Source organism: Hypomesus nipponensis, chromosome 23 (assembly GCF_054491055.1).
Source record: "Hypomesus nipponensis isolate SF chromosome 23, ASM5449105v1, whole genome shotgun sequence".
NCBI classification, from domain to species: domain Eukaryota; kingdom Metazoa; phylum Chordata; class Actinopteri; order Osmeriformes; family Osmeridae; genus Hypomesus; species Hypomesus nipponensis.
This window is the reverse complement of record NC_140383.1, coordinates 10,806,531-10,828,513: the sequence shown is the minus strand read 5'-3', so window position 1 is coordinate 10,828,513 and position 21,983 is coordinate 10,806,531. Positions and strand designations below refer to the sequence as shown.

Below are 21,983 nucleotides of genomic sequence, written 5' to 3'. Positions count from 1 at the left end.
ACGACACCGATAGTTTTGAGTTCAGTTTAATTACACTGCGTAGTCCCGAATGATCATACATCTCTTGTTTGTGCAGGATGCTTGGACGCACGCTGGACTCACATTGTTATGGATGCACATGACCGGTTAACAAGTTTAACAAGAAAAGAGGTTGTCGTTAAAAACAAACATTTCCCCCATTATCCTTGGAGAGCTTTAACGATCCAGCCCTCATAGATTAGCCATAACAGTTATCAAACGTTCCACACACACACACACACACACACACACACACACACACGCAGAGGGCCCACCCCTCCTCACCCCCCACAACACACTGGAGATCCTTTTACCCCAGAAACATTTATGACCTTCCTGCATATCGTTTTTTACAGTGTGGAAACACAGAGCAGAAGAACAGTAAACTTGGACCAGAACAGACATCCTTACACGGGTCTTCCTGAGCTGGGCCTCCCCCTCATCTGTCTGAGCGGAGAAGCCTATCAGACCACAGAGACCGCTCTCCTTCAGACCCGACAGTCCAGCAGAAGCACAGCAGCCAAGGTCAGCCGTGATGGATGATGTGATGGGAGGTTTGACTCTTATATTGGGTCCTCACGGTATCTTTTGATGACGTACGCACTCTGAACGTTGAACATGTTAGTCAGCTCCTTAAACGTAAGCCTTGGGAACGGGCAGGGTCGTGCAGGTGGGCTGCGTCTTGACGGATTGCCGCGTGTGCTCCAAGGTCATTCCTCGTCAGGTTTGGAGGCCATTTTTTCGGCATGAAACAGGGCCTGCGTCTCGGCTTTGGGGGTTAGCTGCCGTGCCGCTCTCATGGGCAGACGTGTGTGCCTGTGTGTGTAGAATGGGGGGTGGGGGGGGGGGGGATGTACGCTCTGACCCCCTGATTGCACCCCCGCCCAATGTTTCAGGAGGCCAAGTTTGTGCTCAGGAAGCCCCCGCGTGCTCCCCCGCCCCCTCCGCCCACCGTCACCGCCAACACCCCGTCCACACCACCCTCTGTGGCAGGCAGCGGAGGGTGAGGCTAATATTTGAGTATGTGTGAAAGCAGACAGCGAAGACCTGATAATACCCTGGGTGATGTCATACCCTCTTTCCGTGCTTTGCCGCCTGGACAGGGGGTGCTGGAGTGAGTGCGGGCGCGCGCCCGTTTGAGTGAGACAAAAGAGAGAACGAGAGGGTGGGCTTGAAAGGGGGGATTGGATAGTTGATTACCGAATGTTTCAGTTAACCCCAGAGCAGCAAAGCCTCCATTTGAGATGGAGGATCTGATTACAGCGCAGCCCCAACCTGTACACCAACCTGTTGCCCTGTTACACACCAGCGCCGCACGCACACAACGCAGCAACTGTACACTTTGTGAACCGGCTCCCACTCCCCTCGCCACCCCCAAACAAGGAATTGCTTTCCAAAACGGGTGTTTCCGGGCATTAATCAAACACGTGGCTCTCTCTCTCTCTGCCAATCAATGCTTCGTACAAGCACATGTATAACCATAACCTTCACTGATGTCATCCGAAAACAGGTTTCTTCTCTGTCCCAGTTGGACCTGTGTGTCCAGGTCCTCCAGTAGTGGGTCTTCCATGGCCTGTCCTCCCACACTGCCCATGTCCTCTGCAGGCATCTGGGTCAAGTTTCTGGAAGCATTGATCTGGTCAGGAGCTCAGTCAGACCTGGTCCTTCGTTCCAAGGTCATTTCCTCTCTTATCAACTCAGCTCTGTGTAGGCGGATACTTGGTAATCTTATGGTGTGCGTGTGTTTGTCAGCCCGTGGCTGAAATATGGTTCTGGTTTAATGCCTCGTATCATTTACAGTGTCTCTATGGCTTTCTCACTAATTCAACATATTATACACACATGTACTGTACCTTAGCAGACACAAACAGGTTTATTGACCTATTCTTGTGGGATTAACCATTCAGGTCCTGTTTTCACTCACCCCGACCCAAACCTTCCCCCTGACCTTTAACATGAATCTTAACACAAAAACCTAACCTGAACCTAATTCCTACTCCACCCCCTAGAAACAGCGCCAAGGACAGAGAAAATGTCCCGTAATCTTCCTTCGTTTCCTATTCCTGAGGGGGTTTCTGGGCCCCACAAAAACAATTAAACAAATACACACACACACACACACACACACATACACACATACACGTGTTCCCACCCTGCCTTCCAGCCTTTCACATACCATAGTTAAGTATCTTATTTGATGTGTAAGCCACTAAGTAAACGCATACTTTCCACACAAAACATAATCAAAACACAGATGTTTGGTTGCAAATGTAATCTACATTCTTTAATTCAGGATAAAATAACGAGAGGCAGGGAGCCTCAGTAGATAGTCCAATTGAGTTGTACAATGAGTTTAAGGCATCGAGGCTAGCAGGACGGTGCCAGGACAGGTCGTCTCTCTGTGCTGGGTCACAATGTTGCGTCCGCGGGGGTCTTCACACTGTCTAGAACCTTCTCCAGAAGGACTGAGTAGTTGACGTTCCTCACTGCTGGGCCCCGGGCCTCCCCGCTCCAGTCTGCGTCAAACTGGACACAACAGCAGCACAGCTTGACTCAGCAGCTCTCTACTGCATCTCACTGACAACACTTGTCTATCTTCTGCTCCTGTGTTTGGTGTTCAAGAACACCTTGAGTTTTGTAGGTGACAGGACACATCATGTTCTCATAGGAGAGTAAGAAAAGGATAACACTGTTTACTTCCGCAGGTATGTTTGGTTTCTGGCTATCTGTCATGTCTGCTGTTATCTTTCAATTCTGAGGTTGGCCTACAGTCACGCATACAGCCAATGGAAGAGCAAGGGCGATCAAATGCCCTTAGAAAAGGAGGCTTAAAGCAAAATAATCTGGAGGGTCTGGTGATGTCATCTCTATGACACAGCAGAATACTGGAGGCGAGCCAAAGACACAGTGGAAGTGTTCACTCTTCTTCAGGGCTTCCACAGAGCTTGTCGAGGAAGGCAGGGTAGCGGACCAGAGAATGGCTGACAATCTTAGGGCACCGGGAGGCGGAAAAAAGCTGGGAAATCAGTGATGGCACACTGTTAGAGAGAGCGTATGGAAACAGAACAAAGACACACACAAACGCGCACGCACACACACGGGCCCAGTCTGTCACACGCACACAGGTCCACGCCGCGCCTATAGCTTTAGATGTCCAACGAGGCCTGACATGTTCTGCTGATGTCACCGTAAATCCTCATCACCTCAAGGGAGAAAACCTATAACCCCCCCCCCCCTCTCCCCCTCTCCCCCGCCCCTCTACTTTACTGTCTCGCTCTATTTTCTGCTCCTCTGTTTATCCCTCCATTGCGGGGGCCCAGATCACATGTTTCTGCTCAACTTGTTCTGTGGCTCGACACGGCTGATTACAGCTACACGGCTAGTCAAGACCGACGCGTCAGGGAAGAACACAGGGCCTCTCCAGCTGGGTCATGGCCGAGGACGAGGAAATAATCCCCAACGCGGCCGCCAGCGCCTCGCTCGATAACCTTTCTGTTTACCTGCCTACATGTAAACACAGGGGGGTGTCAGATGGCTGAGCGGTTGGGAAATCGGGCTATTGATCCGAAGGTTGCCAGTTCGATTCCCGGCCATGCCGAATGACGTTGTGTCCTTGGGCAAGGGCAACTTCACCCTACTTGCCTCGGAGGAATGTCCCTGTACTCACTGTAAGTCGCTCTGGATAAGAGCGTCTGCTCAATGACTAAATGTAAAATGTGAATGTAAGCACAGATCTCTAACCTTCAGGGCATCATCGGGCAGGATCGGAGGGGCGGGGTTCTCCCTCCAGTTGATGCCGGCGAGGAAGGCATGGTAGTCGATCTCATCCCCCGTCTCGAACCTGGACACGGTGGGGACAGAGATGCGTTAGTGCACCTCCCGGCGGGCCACACGCGGAGAACAAGCCATGGTCTAGGTCGAGCGTCATGGTTTGGAGCAGTGTAAACGTGTACTTGTTGAGCAGGGCCCTGAGCAGGTCGTCAGCCAGGGGCAGATGGAAGGCCTTGCACACCGTCCTGGTCTCCTTGGTGGACAGACGGCCGAGCCTGGAGACAGGAGACAGCGCGGACAGCGTCAGCCACAAGGACAAACGCCGGGAAAGCGGGAACATGTAAACACGAGGAGCTGTGTGTGTGTGTGTTTGAGAAAGTCCGAGAGAAAGAGGTAGAGCAAAAGACAAAAATGGGAAAATAAGAGAGAGAGAGAGAGACCAGAATTATTGTGTAAGAGTTAACTTGATTACAGTTTTCCCCAAATATTGTTGAGAGGTCTGGAGGCCAATTGTTCACATGCCATCTTCATTACAGAAGGCAAAGAATGGAGACACTGGAGACAGATCGGAAACTAACTAAGGGTATCCACATTGTCCGATCTACGGTCCATTCAGCTTGACCCTGTGATCCACCAGGCCATTTGTTACCCCGGGTCAGCCTGCAACATGCCACAGCTCTACACTGATGTGCGCGTGTGTGTGTGTGTGTGCACTGCCTGGGCGGAATGTAAGAGCTACATGCCATACAGGTCTTTGGGGATCGTCTGGTTCCAATGCTCCACTCTCCCACCTCTGGAACTAATTGTTGCTCACAGATATGGGGCCCCGGCAGCAGGATGGGTGCTTTGGTGTGACGCTAATGTGCCCGTGTGGAAATGCGAGCGTGTCTCGTGTGGGTGCGCGCGCGTGTCGACACGGGAAAAGCAGCGGAAAAGCCCGTGCACTGTCAGCGGCGTTTTGGCGAAAGCGTTTGGCGAGGACGCGGCGCGTTAGGACGTGGCTTTGGGGCAAACGAGACCTCCCGATGGGCCTCTTGTTCACGTGCTCGTGCGTTTGTCCTACTTGTGTCGGTCCTCGTGCGTGAAGGCCCTGGCCATGTCAGCGAAGCTCTCAAAGTGTTTCTTCCTGAGTTGGTCCTGAGCCACAGCCAGCATCTGGCCCAGGTCGTCGGCGGGCTGCTCCGGCTCCGAGAAACACCGGCCCAGCATCATCACCTCGTGCTCCGACAGGCCCCAATTCATCCCCACCAGCAGACCCCTGGCGGACACACACAGACACACATCGACTCTGAATTCAACTGCAGGCAGGACCGATCCAAGTCCAGCTGCTGGGACCTTGGCACCAGGACAGATCTCGAAAGGCCTCGCCCTCGTCGGATGTGAGGAAAGCCGCTGGGAGGCATTGGCAGGTTCATGAGAGATGGCGGGACGGTGTCCTCCGGTACCTGAAGGCCTCGTAGGGGATGAGGCCCGTGTTCCCAGGGTCGCTGAGGGCCAGGAACTGTTTGATCTCTCTCATCTTCTCCTCTGAGACGGAGCGGAGCTTACTGATGATGGTGCCTACATTAGCCATGGGGAACTGGAGAGAAACAGAGTCCTAGTTAGTCCAGGAACATAACAACAACAAGTAACAACAACAAGTCACAGTCTTCTGTTATGTTGACCAACAGTCTACTGTCAGGCAGTCTACTTTAAACACATCGGGGGGGGGGGGGGGTTGATGGGAGTTCTAATGCAAAGACGCGTTGAGGGAAGTGAGTGTGGAGGATAAAGCCGTTCCAGGGCTCCCCCACCTCCTCAGCATGCTGCTCCATGTAGTTGAAGGCGTAATCGTCTGCATCCACCAGCTGGAAGGCCTGGTTGTTGAGGGCAAGCCGAGCTCCAACAAACAGGTCCCGAGCGCAGAAGTATTGCGACATCTCACTCTTGAAAAGCTCCTGGCCCGGTTTCTTAATGCGCCCGCGTTCCAGGAACTTACCCCCCAGCACACCTGGCAAAAGGAAGGATGGGGGGGGGGGAGAGGTGAGGTGAGATGAGGATAGGGTACGGCAGCTGTTGTGTTCTCGGCGTGATTGGTGGTCGTCGTTCTGACCTGAGTTCCTCTGCGGGGGCTCAAACACGGAGATGGTGTCGTCAACGAGGTAAAAGGAAACGATGAACACCCGGTCTCGGTTGACGGGGTCGTCCGTCGCCATCTTCCCCAAGAACCTCAGCACGTTGCTCTCCAGGCCCTCCCTGAGGCAGGAGGTCGACACACGATCGAGTCGATATCCTCAAACGCGACACACACACACAATACAGAAACGCACCAACCACGCGCGCACACACACGCCGCTGTGGAGGAATCGACGGTGACGCAACGAACCGCACGCCCCGCGCTGGCTTTTGTCTCTCTCACCTGTCCATGAATTTGCGCAGGTCTTTCTGAGGAGGCTTGGGCAGCAGGCCCTGGCAGGAGCACAGGGAGTCCTCCTCAGAGCCGAAACCGTTGTATGGGGGCACCGGCCGGGGGGGCTTGGGGGCGGGGGGTGCCTTGTACTGGATGGGGGCAAAGTCCTCTAAGAGAGCGAACGGTCGGGTCGGAGAGACGGCGGGAGAGAAGGGAGGGCCCGACGGGAAAAGGAGAGAGAGGTAGAAAGAAGAGTTGAGGTCAAAAGAGAAGGCTTTTTGTCCATGTCGTCCATTCGCGTAGGAGCCTGGTCACAGATCGTGACCTTGTGCCCGCTGACCCCCCGGGCGGTCAGACAGGGCTCTCCTTCAGAGGGGCCTGACACTGGGGGACTCGGCCTCCATCAGCTGTGACTAATGCTACAAGCTCCACAACCACCCCAAGCCATAAACATTGGAGGGGGAGCGGGGAGACGAACACATGCAAGCCCAGGTTGGGTTACTTCTTCTGGTGGAGCATGAGCCTGTTCTTCCCCCCTCTCCTGGCCCCTGAGTCTAGAGGTCTAGGGCAGAGGCTGGACGGTGATTACAGGGGGTTTCTGGTGTCGGCCTGGATGACAGATGGGGCTGGAGATGGGTTGTAGGTCCCACGGCATCTACTGAACCTAGCAGACGGCCTGCTGCCCCACAAAAAAGACTGCACCCGTTTGCCAGCATGCAACTCTGCAACTCTATGGACATCTAGTGGTCAAACTCAGGCAGTGCAAGTCTCCAGCAATTTATGATTGTTTTGTTTTTTTGCTTACCCTATTCTGTAGCGTTTGCGACTTACCAATGCCGTACTTGGAGCGATAGTGCTCTTTGGTGAAGTTGTCACAGTCACAGATGACTACCCTCCTACCCCACACATTCACTACCCCACCCAGAGTCAGGTCACTGTCCTTATAGAACTCATCCTGAACTGCACCAGTCTGAAAGAATGAAATACAAAGAGAGAGAGAGAGAGAGAGAGAGAGAGAGAGAGAGAGAGAGAGAGAGAGAGAGAGAGAGAGAGAGAGAGAGAGAGAGAGAGAGAGAGAGAGAGAAAGAAAGAAAGAAAGAAAGAGTGTTATTTATACACACATGTATTTTTTATTCTTGCTGTAATTCAATTGTAGTTATTACTCTAATTCTATTTTAAAAAATGTATCATAATGTTGGTATGTCCAATCTTATATGGCTTTGGAAACAATGCTCACACATTCATTCCAAAAAATCATTATTGAATTGAGAGAAAGAGAGACAAAGAAAGAGTAGGAAAGAGAAAGAGAGAGGGGGAAGGAAGAGAGTGTGCGGTAACAGGAGCGGAGGATGAAAGGTGTTATGATGCCTGTGACATCGAGCTCTCTCTCTCGCTATGTTTAGCTAAGACAACAGCTCTTCCCCCCCAGGCCAGTCCAGACGTACTCTGAGGCTGTCTAGGATGTAGCGTCCTCCTTGTCCCATGGGCCCAAACACGTTGAGCACCGTGCGGTCTGTGATCTCTCCAGGCTGCCGCTTGGCCACAGGACCATGCTAGAAGAGCGAGACACAAGTACAGAATAGTGTTAATCACACACACACACACACCCACACACACATTCTGTATTATTCTTAACACACACACCAGAGCACACACAAAGCTGAAAAGCTGAAACATATAAGCTTAGCCAGATATGGCTCTTTGCATGGCGACGGATTGCGACACATTTTAGAGTGAGCGCAGACCACAAACACGTCGAGAGACAGCCATCATTTGTAAGTGGGGATGTGGTTATGTGTCTCTCTGGCTGGGGGACTCACATCAACCTTTCGAGATGACATTTGGGGAACGGCAACGAAACAATCAGACTGACAATCACTAGATTGGAAAAAAAAAACAAAAAAAACAATGTGAAGACAAATGAATGAATTCTCTGGTGCGCCCTTTCAGAATGAATTAGAGTCTGAACAGTAAGTGGAGGAGAAAGCTGGAGAGAGCTGGAGGCAGGCTAGAAGGTTCTCTAGTCCTGTCAGGGTGACTAGTCCTGTCAGGGTGAATGAAAGATCTGAGGGGGGAAAAGGAAGGCAGGATGTCGAGGGAGAGAGAACGAGAGTGACAAAGAGAGGGACACGGGGAGAAAAAGAAAGAAATCGGTGGGAGAGCGAGGCCACCCGTTTGTCTTTCCCACCGATGTTTGCTTTGAGAAAGGGCCTGTTTCGGGGACGGACGGTCATGTGTTGTGCTGCTGGACAGCAATTCCATCTCGTCTTTCACGCAGCTTGCTCAATGAAGGACCGACAGTCTAACTCTAAACTCACCTTGGGTAGTTTGCTCCTGTGAAGGAACTTGGGCGCAGCGTCTCGTCCAGAGTTTGGGTAGATGACCTCACGGATCTCGATGGTGTCATCGGCCAGGAAGTAGTGCAGCGTGAGCTCCCGTGGGTCACCAAACATGTTCTCTGAGTCGTCCCAGTGGCAGTAGAACCTCAGAACGTTCCGGTCATGATCCAGGAACTGCTTGAGCGTGTCTTGCCTCTCATAGGGCCTCAGTGGCTTCATATTCTCCTCCATCTAGATATGCATTGCATGGATTAAGAACAATGGCAGAGTTGATCTGCAAAGCAGTAACGGACCCCCCCCCACACCCTTTTCTCCATGTCTTACCCACCTCCCCCTTGCCCCTCCCTCTCCCAGCTTTACCGGCTGTGGCTGCAGTCTTCTAACTGACTAACTGAACTTGTCCTTGAAAACTGTTTGCAAAAGGATGGGGACTTGAAAAAAAAAAAAAACTTGCCAGGTGATTAGAGGAACAACTGTGGATTGGGCACAAACAAAACGAATAACGTGGAACTTGGCAACTTGGGTTCTCGCATGGCTCTCCTAAGGTTAGCAATCTTCCCCACTTTCTGAAATACATAGCCTGCACACCTGATATTTAAAGGTAAACATGAATCTACTGTCATTCATGGGAAGGCAGGGAAGTCATTCTAGAGTAATAAAGGAAAAGTATTATGACTCCAGAGAATGGTGTGTGGGTTGCAGTCCAGCATGCCAGATCTTATTCCAACCCACTTGGGCCCTGCTAACAATCTACTCACGCTACCTATGGGGATCTGTGTGCACCCCCCCCCCCTCTCTCTGTCCAACATAACTGCACCATAGCCCCTCTACCTCCCTTCCTCTCCTCTCCCTCTCTCCTCCCCCACCTGTTGCCGGAGGTTGCTGTAGGGGTCTTCAGGGACGGAGCCGGGGCCATTGATGCGGACCCCTAGCTTCCTCAGGAAGTTCTTGGTGAAAGAGTCACAGTCTGTGATCATGAAGGTGCGCGAGTACAGTGTCATCTGCTGGTTGGTGTTGAAATGGTGCACTGTGTAGAACTGGTTGTCATTGGGCGGTGGAAGTGGAATGCGGTGACGACGAATCAACGTCCCTGTAACCGACAATCAATGCCCAGTCACTAACAACCCTTTAATACATGATCTGATGATGACGAGAAAAACTCAAGCCTGGATTTGTCTGACATCTCATCTCGCCATCCTCTTCCTCATTTCAAATGTTGGTGAAAGGAACGTGAAATTCACCTTGAGGGATGCCACTGTTCTTGAACTCTGGTTCTACCACCTGTATGGTGTCGTCCTCCAGGTAGAAGTAGATCTTACACCTCCGCACCCTGTACTTCTCCTCCTGCTTCTGGGTCACTGTTTCCTCAAAGTAGGCATTGAAGCAAAGCACCTTCAGAGGAGGGGGATAAGGGATGGTGAACGCAGCAGCACAGTTTAACATAGTTCACAGCCACAGTTCATTTCCATAGACACCGGCCGATGGAATCTGAGATAGGAAGCATACGCCACCACCGTCACACAGTCAGTTTTTTGTTTTCTTTTTGCAGATATACCTAAATGAAGTGGTAAAGTGCAAGGACAGAATAACAAAGCAATATCCTGCTGGTTTTCTCGATAATTATTAGTGAACTTCACTCTAGTATTTGGAAACAGACCTGCTTGTCAAAGGCCACCCACGATGGCATGTCACTGCCCTCTCCTTTGGGGAACACAGAGTACTTTGGCCAAGTCTTCTGACCCAGAAGTGGTTCCCCTCCAATGCCTGGTTTCTCAGACCCCACCATCATAGCGACCCCATTGGAATAGTCAAAATGTTGGGACTTGTGGAATTTGTCTTTTCCCAACTTGAGAGAAGGAAATGAGTAAAAACGACAAATGTAGGCTAACATCGGCAGTTTCAATTTTATTAAGCTTCAACTGACTTTAGTTTTGTGCTTAGTTTTAATAAGGTACATGGCGACTACTGTTTGTAAACGTTTGATTAAAACGGTAGCTGAATGTGAATGTAGTACTACTAGTAGCTACAGTAGCAGTGGGAACAATCCTGATGTGTACATTACTGTAAGCCAATGGCTATCGGAATCTTTCAACCAATAGTAACACGGTTAGTAGCTACTTACGTTTTTATTAGGAGAATTCCCAGGTACCATCGGGAGCGCCATATTGGTAGTTTAGGTTTTGGATAGATTATATAACTTTTTTCCCCAGTTTCAAATCAAATTCAGGAGACCTGACCAGTCCGTCTCCAATTTGAAGTTCTAGCCAGAGTTGTTTGGTACGTTGCCTAGCAACATCTGTACAGCGCTGGCATTTTGATACATTCAGTTTCATGAGGATGTTTGGTAAAGTCATAGTTATTGAAAGACAAAACAAAACTTATTGTTATTCACTTTTATTATCATGAACAATATACATACAACAGCATTTTGTGTTGTGTAGCTTACTAGTCTCAAGGTGAATAGGTTGGCTATATTGGGCAAAATAAGTCACAAAAGAGGCTAGTAAACACAGCCTTTCTCATATTGCACTCTCATAAAGGCAAAACAAACCAAAACATTGCTAGTCAAAGTGAAATTCAAGTACTTTTATTACAAAACATAAAATGTGCATGGCAAGTGCTATATAACTATGCCTGGGAGTGCCATGGACACATTCAAGCAGAACCAGGACGATAGAATAAAACAATATTATATAATTTTTCTGTATTTCCAGCATATTGTATTGCTACCTAACAGCAACAGATATGATTGTATTTAACAATGCATACATTATTGTGCAGTATATGGCCAGGCCCAAACAGAGCAATAAATATGCCCCAAAGTCTCACTGTTTGAGCTATTAAACTCCTGGATAGGTATACCTGCATCTACAATGAACGCTGCAGAGTGCCTTGAGAGTCATGGGTTTTTTCTCACACTATATCCCAGAGTGGCACCAACATGAACATTCTGATGTGGTAGAAACAGTACACTTAGCATGGAGATATAGATATATATATATATATTTATACCTCTATGGCATATAGGATATACACTTAGGCCTCACCCAATGGTAGACATACAGCTGTGATAATCTGTTTGCTGTTAATGTGTAACAACACTTTGGTTCATACTGATGACAGTGTTGGTCAACACCAGCATTTGAAGAGGGAAAGTTTCACAGCCACAGTTGGTTGGTTCTCTACAGCAGGAATGAGCACCTATGATGCCAGGCCAAGTAAAAACCCTCCGATGAATCCACTTGTGACGACAACGTTTTTCTTCACAAACTCTGAGGACTGCAATGGAACATTTTGCATTCAGTCGATTTAGGCGGGTTGGCCCAACACAAAAGCACACAATAAACGATAAACTGTTGATATTTGAAAAGCATGCATACATCCTCAATGAACGAGTTGAGCTCTGGTCCTGCTTGATCAGCCCTCTTTTTCAGGTGTTTCTTGGCTTTGTTGACATCCTTCTCCACTCTTTTCCAATCCACCTGTACATAGCCACTGTTGTTGGCTATCTGAAAATGAGAAAATAATCATTGATCTTTTTCCCCCACAATTCTCATTTAAATATTCAATGCTTTTTTTAAAGGTAAATACGTAAACATGTGATGTCTGTTAGTACCTGTAACAACAGGAATCCTCCACCCACAGCTGTGGCTGCAATCTTTCCAACTTTCTGAAATACGTAACCTGCACACCTGATATTTGAAAGTAAAGTTAACATATTCCAAACATCTTCCTTATGATAGCTGGACTAATAAACTACTGCAGAAATATTCCAAATGTATCAGTTGATAATCCAGGCAATAGTAAACGGGTTGCAGTCCAGCATTCCAGATTTTCATCCAACCCACTTGGGCCCCGCTTACCATCCGCTCACTCCACCTATGGCGATCTGTGTGGCCACCGAATATTTCTCTGCCATGGGGCCCGAGTTGTTTCCAAACAGGCGTCCCCACCACTGTTGACGTCTCGCATATTCTGTTATGTCCACCACCTCATATACCTCCTCTTCATTCTCTGGGTATGTACACAAACAGTAATATGTAACCTAACTGACAAAGAAGAAATACAGAAAATTGTTGATGAGGGTCTGCCTAAATAAGGTTCATTAAACTGTGAGTGTGACAAAGTTTCTCGCTCTGAGATTTCAATAGTTGCGGTGGTTATACACGCACATTGGGAAACAACAGATGCACGAATAATACGATTCGGTGGTATCCTACTAGGTAGGGTAGACTAGTTATAATGTTAACATTAGCCTACTTTTACTTATATTAATTCAGAATAGCTAGGGTGCTCATTGGTAACGTCGTTGGCTATTGCGATGGGCTACATCGTAACACAGGGTCAACAACATATGGCTACACAAGGACGGCATAATTAGCCTAATTATAAGCTCACAACTTTCACATATTGGTTTGTTTTAATCTGTTTACGTATTATTATATGTTGGGAAAGAAACGTTGACCAAATCACAATCTAGTTTTAGTTTTGAGCTTACTCACCCGCTTCACGATCCGCCATTTTGAAGTTTTGTGACTTTATGCTACTGCAAATACTAGCCTGTCCCAGCACGTTACAACGTCGTTTGCATAAATTGGCAATGGAACTGCGTTAAATGAATATAGCATATCCTACTGCGTGCACTGCTTGAGTAGTAGGCTAGCCTATGCTACAGAAGTGAACTATTATTAGATTATTATGGGACGTTCATTAATTTCAGTTTAAGATGACAAAAAAACTATTGGATAAATAGCCTAAATGTAAAATGGAAGCATCACACCATAGGGACTTTCTAATTGATGATCCTTTGTAATAATGTGATATTATTTTCTGTAAACCTAACGTAAAACTGTTTATCATATGCATGTCCTGATTACTTAATTTTTTACTGCGACTTGATGATCATCCTGTTTGCCAAGAACTTCAGACCATAACGTAACACCCTATTGTTTTGAAGCAACAAAAAAAAAAAAAAACACTAGGTTTTGTTGATTTTACTGAAGCTGCAGGGACTTGATACTCTTCTTTGTCCATAATAATTCATATCCTCCAACTCAGGCCTGGTGACATCAGCTTCAATCTGGTGCAGTGACAGTGCTGACAGATTACCGCCTGTACCAGTCTCTGCATGGGTCCTGGTATTCCAGTCTCTATATCTACATTTCTACATATATGTGCAAATTGACCTAGGGGATCGACTGGTTATCACTCGGAGGACCAAACATTGTGGGGCCCACCTTGACAAACATCAGTGGGATCCAAACCGGTATAGCATAAGGCAAGATCAAGGATGCCCTTAGCTTATTTAACAATACAGTGTAGCCTACTTTATCTTAAACTAAAGTATGCGTAGCCTATCTCTTGTGCTTTAGACAAAAAACATAACAAATAGCTGCATTCAATATGGCAACTGAGGAGGTGATATAGGCTACTTGAAAAAGTTAATCTAGCCTTCTGTTTTAAGTCAAACCATCAAGCCATGTCCCTGATTTTTGTGTGATAGGCCTACTTTGTTGTATCAACAAGAAACCAAAACATCGTCAAAAGATAGCCTACTGTTCTTTTGTTAAAATGTTATTTTATTAACATTGCATTACTAGCCTACATCTGACGAGACGTTATAATTAGGCTGCCATCGGTTAGGCTATATTTTCAATCTTAAACTGTGAGAAGAAGAAAGGAGAGTGATAGACTTGTGTATCAATAAAGCATTTAAAACCTATAAGAAATGTACCTATTTACGAGAAACGGATTGATAGGCTATAATATGCTACAGCATGCACCATTAGCCTATAGACTAATACAAAGGATAAGAGCAGGATATGTTATAAGAACCTTCTAAACTTAACAATAACTGACTGACAAAATGTAATACATTCTCAAGTAGGCTATTAATTGACATTGAATTACATGTTCTATGAGAGAGCTACAGTGTTTAGCTAGTTTGTACAGCACTGGCAACATTGCAGCGTCAGTGCAGCTGACCTGTACCCCTTCCTTTGAGATGTTCGTCTGCAAAAGACAGTCACCTGGACCAATAGACTACTTCAAAGTGCAATTAGGTAACCATAACACAGAATAGCAAACCAATGGAAAATGGTTGAGAAACAACAGTGTGAAGTTAAAGGGTTTTGTTATTCAGCCAGGCCTCTGAATGTTAAAACGACGGTAGACACCCCAATACAGGTCCAGGCACATGATTACACACTAACGCTATCATTGGTCACTGAAGGGAGAGGGCGTTCCAACGGTGGCGGCGTGCGTTAGCCTATGTGACACAATTACAACAACTTTGAGTTGGTGGTTGGGAGCAAGTTTGCGATCAAATCAAACCACAACCTCTCGTCACATACAGTATTCATTCGACTAAATGCATCATTTCTCATGGGAGTACACATAGTATTTTGTGTAGAATGATGCGCGAGGAAGGCAACTTGAAGGGATCCTGTTTTCCTTGAGGATTTGGCAAGAATAACGCTAGCCAAGCTACTCAGTCCTGGATAAGGTACTGGACACAAAGTGTTGAATTTTGGTGGAGTTCGTCGCCCACTTCCACGTTGCATTTCCATGAAATCGTGCGGAGTGTCGCTCGCCGCCGCTGCCTCTGCTGCTGCCCGAAGTCTCGGCGCTGCTGGTGATGAGGAAAAGAAAATGGCGGTGGGAAAAGCGACTGAAACCGAGGAGGACTTTCCGAAGCTAACAGCGCAGGAGAGGGACAGCTTGGTGGGAATTGACAGGTTAGATACAAAGTTTTATGTAATGTTTTGCTGTGTAGTTTTTTGATGTAGTATTTTCTGCCTGTAGTCTGCACGGGCTATGTGAATACCCCCAAACTAATACGGAACCGCCTGTCTTGTCCTCTACTTGCAGTTCACTGTTTGGATTTCAGAGGCTTCATGAAGATGGCGCCAGAACGAAGGCCTTGCTGTTAAAGGTATGCCACTGATATAATCAGAGTCGCCCCTGTCCCTTATCACTTCTGATACTTACATATACACCTGGAAACAGGCTCTGACACCTGCGCTGCAAGCCCACTCGTGACAGCTGTCAACAGTGCGTGTCTTTGTTTCCTGGTCATATTTGAGCAGAATTCCCATCGCTAAAGACGCTGTTTGTAATTGCTTTACGTTGGTTGGCTGCTCTGCAAGTTAGCAATTTTCATTGCATCAATCATCCATGGATAACCCACAGCATGCTGTGTCTGTTTTTAAGTTTATATTATGTTATCACATATCAATTTATCTATTTGAGGACGTAAAAGGTGGTCCAAGGATGATGTAGCTAAAGGAGTTGTCTCAGTTGTTGCTGATATAGCCAAACACTTTTGACAGCTGATGGCAACGTTAGCCAGCTAGCTCAATAAACAAGCGTGCAATTGAATTGGTTAACATTAGCTGACTAAGTTGTCTCAAGCTTTAGTGCTGGAATCGGAAATATTGAGGCTGTGAAGATACATTTTAGCGAACCAATATCTCGTTACTGGCAACAATATAGCAAGTCAACATTCTCAGAACCACACTGTTTTGCGCAAGGGAACTGGGATCTATTATAGAGAGAAAGCTATTTAGGTGACAAACGTTCCTAGGTATTCTTTTAAGGTCTCTGCACAAGAGAAATTATAACATTTTAATTGTAGCCTACATGGTGTTGTTCCATGTTAACTAGCTAGGTGGCTGGCGCAGGCAAGCTAAACTGATACTGACCCAGCCGTCCCGTTCCTGCCTCTCACTGGACAACTGCTTCTGCAAACGCGCAGAGCTGTGTCCGCGAGTGAACGGGAGCCTACTTTGGCGTATTAAGATTGCTATCCTGACCATTTTCAGGTCAATGCATTAGCAAGTACAGGTCTAATGAAATTGCAAAAGTTGCAGAATATTTAAACGTTGAATGTGACCAAAGTAATGATTGCTCAGATCGGCCCAAGATGGCGGGGCGGATAGAGGTGTGAGCTAGTTAGCTGCTAGCTAAGCTTTGGTCTTTCATCTGAAGCGAAACACAATTGAGCAAACACGTTAAACGGAATTTTAGGTGATAGTCGCTTGAATTGGTGTAGCTTAGCCTATATCACATAGAGTGATTAAACGGTCTTCCAAAGCTTTGTTTTGGACTGTTGTGGTAGCTACAATGGAAGCCCCCTAGGCGGCTCATCCCACTACCATTAAGGTTACCATCAACATGTGGCTCTCCCCCCCCCCCCTCCCCACAATAATATATTTCCCTATGTAGGCCCATTACCGAAGTTGTATTTTCGGGGGTTGCTTGACATATTCGACAGATGAATTGTCTCTGAGCTATTGCACAGACACTAATGTGAGACAAACAAACACAAGTAGTAGCCAATGCCATTTTCCACAGAGACGGATCACAACACAAAGCACGTTGTTCTGAAGCAAGGGGGATGTGAAAACGTGCAGATACATTATTTTGTCATGCCCGTTGCACTTAAATTATGTAATTTTGTTTTGCTAAATCAAATGATGTAGCCATTTGTGTCCCATTACTGCAATGAAGTCCATTAATTTCCTAAAGACAGAGATAATCTGCCTTGAAGAGCCTGGGGGAGGGGAGTACCTCATGGCACAGGGCTCTTTAACACCATGTCATAAACATGGAGCAGTTAGTTGACCAGAATGGCCACACCTGGCTTGGTAATTAATTTTTGTTTCCATTCACTCTGCCAATGTGGATTTGTAATTGTGTTAGCAATATCCATTAATTTGTATTAACCGGGCAGGGAATGTTAATGTTGATGATTGCCTTTCCCCAGTGTAATGCAAAGAGGGAAGTCCTGGAACAAGTCGTTTGTAGGACAAAGGGCTTCCAGGCAGTGCAAACTATCTTTGTGTTTGATTTATTCCAAACTCTCCTCCTTGTACAGGATAGGCTAATTGATATATTAGTCCTGGTTTCTGTACTGTAGTAAGGACTATCTGCCTTGAATTGACTGTATTGTATGTTTTACAGTGCAAAACATATTGGACACACACACACACACAGGTTGAATTGAGACATACATTTACATTACATTTACATTTAGTCATTTAGCAGACACTCTTATCCAGGGCGACTTACAGTAAGTACAGGGACAGTCCCCCCGAGGCAGTTAGGGTGAAGTGCCTTGCCCAAGGACACAACGTCATTTATCCCAGCTGGGAATCGAACCGACAACCTTCTGATTACTAGCCCGATTCCCTAACCGCCCCGACCTCACACACAACCCTGTACACTGAAGGGCTGTCCGGCTGTGGTTTAGGCTATCATAGTGATTTGTGTAGACGTTATTTAAATCCTGGCTGGCTGGAACCCCAAATTTGGTATTGGAGCTGGCACCATGCTAAACGACTTGTTTTGGGCAGGGAAAACGCACTATTGGCAGGAGATCAGTTTGTGTTCTTGTCTTATTCTCTGCCTTCATATCATATTCATTATTAAACAAAATCTGAGAGTTTGCCAAGTTCTGTGCCTTTTACTTCAGAGAGCCTGTGAAGAGTTAAGCAACTTTTTCCTGCCCACAAGACCTAACCATACAGCGTATGCTACTGTTTGGAGGTTTGTGTAACTGTGAAACTCTTCCATTAAAATTTTTCTCTCTGTTCCTCCTTTCTAGGCTGTCAGCTGCTATGACTCCCTCATCCTGAAAGCGGAGGGCAAAGTGGAACCAGAGATGTTCTGCCAGTTGGGTCACTTCAACCTTCTCCTAGAGGAGTATCCAAAAGGTTATTTGCAGCAATTATCATCTTGTGTAAAAACACACACATACAAGGACCTAGAAAAAGGTCAATTTTTGTCAGAGCGTGTTGATGGCTGAATGTAGACCAGACATAACCAGTTGTGCTAAAGTTTTTTGACATTTTCATGAGGTAAATATACATTTTTCAGATTCTCTTGTTGCCATCAAATAACCAATTACAGGAGAAAATATCATTCTGCCTCCTTACATTTTGAAAGGCTTAGATGTTCCAAAAATTGCCTGCTTGTCACGAGGATGTCAGGGCGCTCCACTTGTCTGACTAACAGCGGAGGCTGGACTAAGGGAGATCCTGGAGGTCTCCTTCCTGGAAGTCAGCAGAATGAGCTCTTATCCCTGGGAGCGAATGTCTTGGAATTGGGCTTATGCCCCATGACGATGAGCATATTGGCTGCGACATGTCCACTCATCATGTCCCCTCTCTCCTACTCTCTCTCAGCATTATCAGCATACCAGCGGTACTACAGTGTACAGTCGGACTACTGGAAGGTAAGAGGGCTGTATGATTTCTGTATGTGTGCTACTGTGGTGGGAAGGGGTCGAGTGTGTGCGTGTGTGTGTGTGTGTGTGTGCGTGTGGGCTTGTTTGTGTCCAACACAAGGTCAGGTACGACACAAACTTGGACTGGGCCAACCTCTTCCTCGCCTCAGGTCATTTACGATCACAGGACTGTCTCTCCTAGGCTTGATACATGAGGATCATGGGTCATGGTGGTGGTATGATTCAACATGACCTTATTGTCAGTTTGTCGTTGGTTTGCACTGGTCCATGTACACTACTCAATGGAGCCTAGACCAGTCCCATTTGGCCCGTGTAGGGATGGTGAAGTGGTCCTGGGTCTGATCCTGTACTGCGAGGCAGTCTGCCATGCCAGTCCTTCACCCTGGTGTGGGCTGGTGGCCGGGGGAGGAGGTGGTGTCTGATGGGGTCCATGGGGGTGGGGGGGGGGGATCTGGATGATGGGAGGGGATGGAGGTGTAATGGTGACGGGGACTGACCACTCTGGGTTACCCCCTGACTCTGAGCTCCAGCGCAAGGGCACGCAGTGCAAGGTCCCCCCCAGCCCCCTTGAGCTGGGCTGGGCTGAAGACTGGGCTGAGGTGAAGGCCGGCACTGAGGCCGAGGCTTAGCCGGGTGAGAAGAGGAGGCCAAGGGGACGAGGTTTTTCCTCCCAGGCCCTAAGGTCTTTCAGCTTTGTGAGGCTGGGCTGGGTGAGATGGGGAGGACGCTCTGTGCGAGCGCGGTTGGGGGGGGGGGCAGCTGAGAAGGTGAGGATGTGTGGAGGATCTGAAAAGGGGCGCTGGCTGATTTATGTAACAGCTCGGTGTGTCGTTTTGAAGCGTTAACGGTTACTGGTCTGGAGTTGGGAGGGGGGGACGAGGCAGGATCGGGATGATGGCTGGGGAGGCGGATGGGGCTGAGGGTAGAGATTAGGGCTGGGGGCTTAAGATCGGGATGGGGGCTTAAGATTGGGCTGGGGGCTGTGGCTTGTACAGGGGGTGTTATGACTGTTTACGTTACTTTGATGCATTCAGTTAGCCTGACGTTGTCAAAGTCATAATTCTAGTCAGAATATGAGTCTGATAACTCTCCGTTGGGCTGTGACTATGGGGCGTGTTTTTCAACCAAACTCGTAAAACAAATGCCTCTTCGCTCAATTGGATAGACCTACAACCAATCAGAGCAATGTAATATGTTGTTTGTTGAAAGCGAATTCAACCCAAGCGCTCTTTCGTGACGTTGTTGATTACGTTACTGTTGATCATCTGTCCATCATCGTATAAATCCCGCCCTGGCAATTTCATTGGTCCGCCCAGCTCCTGGTTTTATATAATTTGTCCCCGATACGAGCCCCTCCAGACCCAACTTCCCGACCAAATTTTTTTTGTGGGCGGGGCTAAATTGGGCTGGAAGCCAGGCTAGCATTCAGTGCGATTTGCTGTGGAAAGGAATGAAGACCCTGTCCCAGTGTGAAAGTTCCTTGTTCTTTGTATCTCGGGCTGGTTTGATGACTCACTCACTGACAGGCAGGTTCAGGTGAGGTGAAATAAGAGGTAACAACGAAGAGAACTGAACGGTTCAGTTTGAAGTGTCTCGTCACGAGGATGTCAGGGTGCTCGTGTTCTCATGACACTCCTCGCTCTCTGTCTCCCTCCCTCCCCCTTTTGCCCTCCGCTCTCTTTTTCGAATCCTCCATTTATCCATGTTTCTCTTTCTCTGTCTCCCGCCCTCACTGATGTGGGCGGGGATAGGTGACCGTTTGTTGAAAACACTCATCCTCAAGGAGATGTCACGTACATGTTCTCATTCCCCATTCTTTTGCACTCCTCCTCCTCGAAGCTTAATTCCACCTCCCTCCCTGTAGTAGTGACCAATCAGAATGCTGACATGGAGCCAATTTGTGTCATCAATTCTAACTGAGCACTATTGTTGTGCGACTGTCTTTCTCTTTTCCCCCCTGTGTCTCTCGGTTGCCCTCTCCCTTATCCCTTCCTCCTCCTCATTTAGACTGTGTCTGTTTCCTCTTGTCTGTTGTGCCGTGAGCACCAGGTCTTGTTAAATCAGATCCCAGTAGTTTATATCTTTTAAGTCTAGATATCTATGAGTGGCTAATCGGTGTTCCAGTTTGTAATGTGAAACTCTGAACCCTATCCCTGATGTTTTCCACTACCGTGGTTGTCCCGGGGAACCGCTAATGTTTGCAGTTGTGTTGCCAATTCAGTTTGGCTTTGTTGTGTGAGCGGTAAGAGAAGCGCCCGTGTGTGTCCTTCTTCCTCAGTTCCCCAGCCTCTTAACTTTGGGCCCAAGGTGTGTTCACTATCCCAGCAGGTCTGACCACAGTGCTAGGCTAACCCCCAGATACTCCCCAGCGCTCTCTCGCTCTCTCTGTCTCGCTCTCTCTGTCTCGCTCTCTCTGTCTCGCTCTCTCTGTCGTCTCTCTCTCTCTCTGTCTCTGTCGTCCCTCTCTCTCTGTCATGTCTCTGGCTCTCTCACACTCGCCCGCGCACACAGCATTTTGTCTACGGTAAATTTCACCGCGCTGATGACCTGTGGTAGGTCAGGCGTTGAGCGGGATGACTCCAGCCTGGCGGTGTGTCCACAGAGGCGTCCGTGTCCCTCACCTGCTCTCTTCTGCCTTCTCCCTTTCAGAATGCCGCCTTTTTGTACGGCCTCGGAATGGTTTACTTCTATTTCAATTCATATCAGTGGTAAGTACTCACCTCAAAACCATGCTGTTCTGCTAACCTGATTTGTGTGTGTGTGTGTGTGTGTCAACCAGCGCGAGGCTGGTTGTTTGTGTTGCTCGGGGCAGAAGGCCAGAGCATCGGATGTGTCGAGTGACATCACAGGGCTGCATCATGGAGCGCCGGACCTCACCTGGTCCAAGAGAGAGACAAGTTAGGGGCCACTGATTCTCCCCCCAAAAAGAAAACACGAAAATCAGCCTGTGGCCATGCCCCGCTTCACTGTCCCCACTAATCACATGATATAACTGGCATCCGTGCCTTCAGGTTTGCTGAAAGCTGACAAGTGAGAGGAATGTCGCTCTGCGACGCACGCGCGCGTCTTAGCAGATCACCCGCACGTGCCTTGTACCGCTTGTAAATGGTAGGCTGTTTCAAAAGGACTACAATAACTTAAACAAAGTGCAGTGGTGTCGTTTCATTGGGAAATGGTTCGGCATTGTGCGCAGTCCATAGGGTGCCTGTTTCCTGAG

The 21,983-nt window shown here is 47.8% G+C and overlaps 3 protein-coding genes across 3 annotated transcripts in view; 1 reads left to right on the top strand and 2 right to left on the bottom strand.

Moving 5' to 3' along the window:
* Window positions 1-2,281: 2,281 nt before the first annotated feature.
* efhc2 (EF-hand domain (C-terminal) containing 2) lies at window positions 2,282-10,814 on the bottom strand. The gene is made up of 15 exons (XM_084689917.1): window positions 10,640-10,814; window positions 10,175-10,363; window positions 9,759-9,909; window positions 9,384-9,607; window positions 8,497-8,748; window positions 7,624-7,731; window positions 7,010-7,148; window positions 6,188-6,347; window positions 5,882-6,024; window positions 5,583-5,779; window positions 5,235-5,368; window positions 4,853-5,047; window positions 3,972-4,064; window positions 3,760-3,859; window positions 2,282-2,544 (listed from the first exon to the last, which is right to left on the bottom strand). Exons 1-15 carry the CDS (start codon window positions 10,679-10,681, stop codon window positions 2,428-2,430), a joined length of 2,244 nt encoding a protein of 747 aa, XP_084546043.1. The 5' UTR covers window positions 10,682-10,814; the 3' UTR covers window positions 2,282-2,427.
* Window positions 10,815-11,088: 274 nt separating this feature from the next.
* Window positions 11,089-13,113, bottom strand: fundc1 (FUN14 domain containing 1). Its single transcript, XM_084689918.1, has 5 exons — window positions 13,020-13,113; window positions 12,381-12,531; window positions 12,134-12,209; window positions 11,898-12,026; window positions 11,089-11,796 (listed from the first exon to the last, which is right to left on the bottom strand). Exons 1-5 carry the CDS (start codon window positions 13,036-13,038, stop codon window positions 11,719-11,721), a joined length of 453 nt encoding a protein of 150 aa, XP_084546044.1. The 5' UTR covers window positions 13,039-13,113; the 3' UTR covers window positions 11,089-11,718.
* A 1,204-nt stretch (window positions 13,114-14,317) lies between these two features.
* The window catches only part of kdm6a (lysine (K)-specific demethylase 6A), a 29,072-nt gene continuing 21,406 nt past the window's right edge, over window positions 14,318-21,983 (top strand). The window contains exons 1-5 of the mRNA XM_084689916.1: window positions 14,318-15,254; window positions 15,388-15,451; window positions 18,125-18,233; window positions 18,705-18,754; window positions 21,416-21,474. Of these exons, the coding sequence (XP_084546042.1) occupies window positions 15,085-15,254; window positions 15,388-15,451; window positions 18,125-18,233; window positions 18,705-18,754; window positions 21,416-21,474 (452 nt within the window). The 5' untranslated portion in view covers window positions 14,318-15,084. The remainder of the gene's footprint in view (window positions 15,255-15,387; window positions 15,452-18,124; window positions 18,234-18,704; window positions 18,755-21,415; window positions 21,475-21,983) is intronic.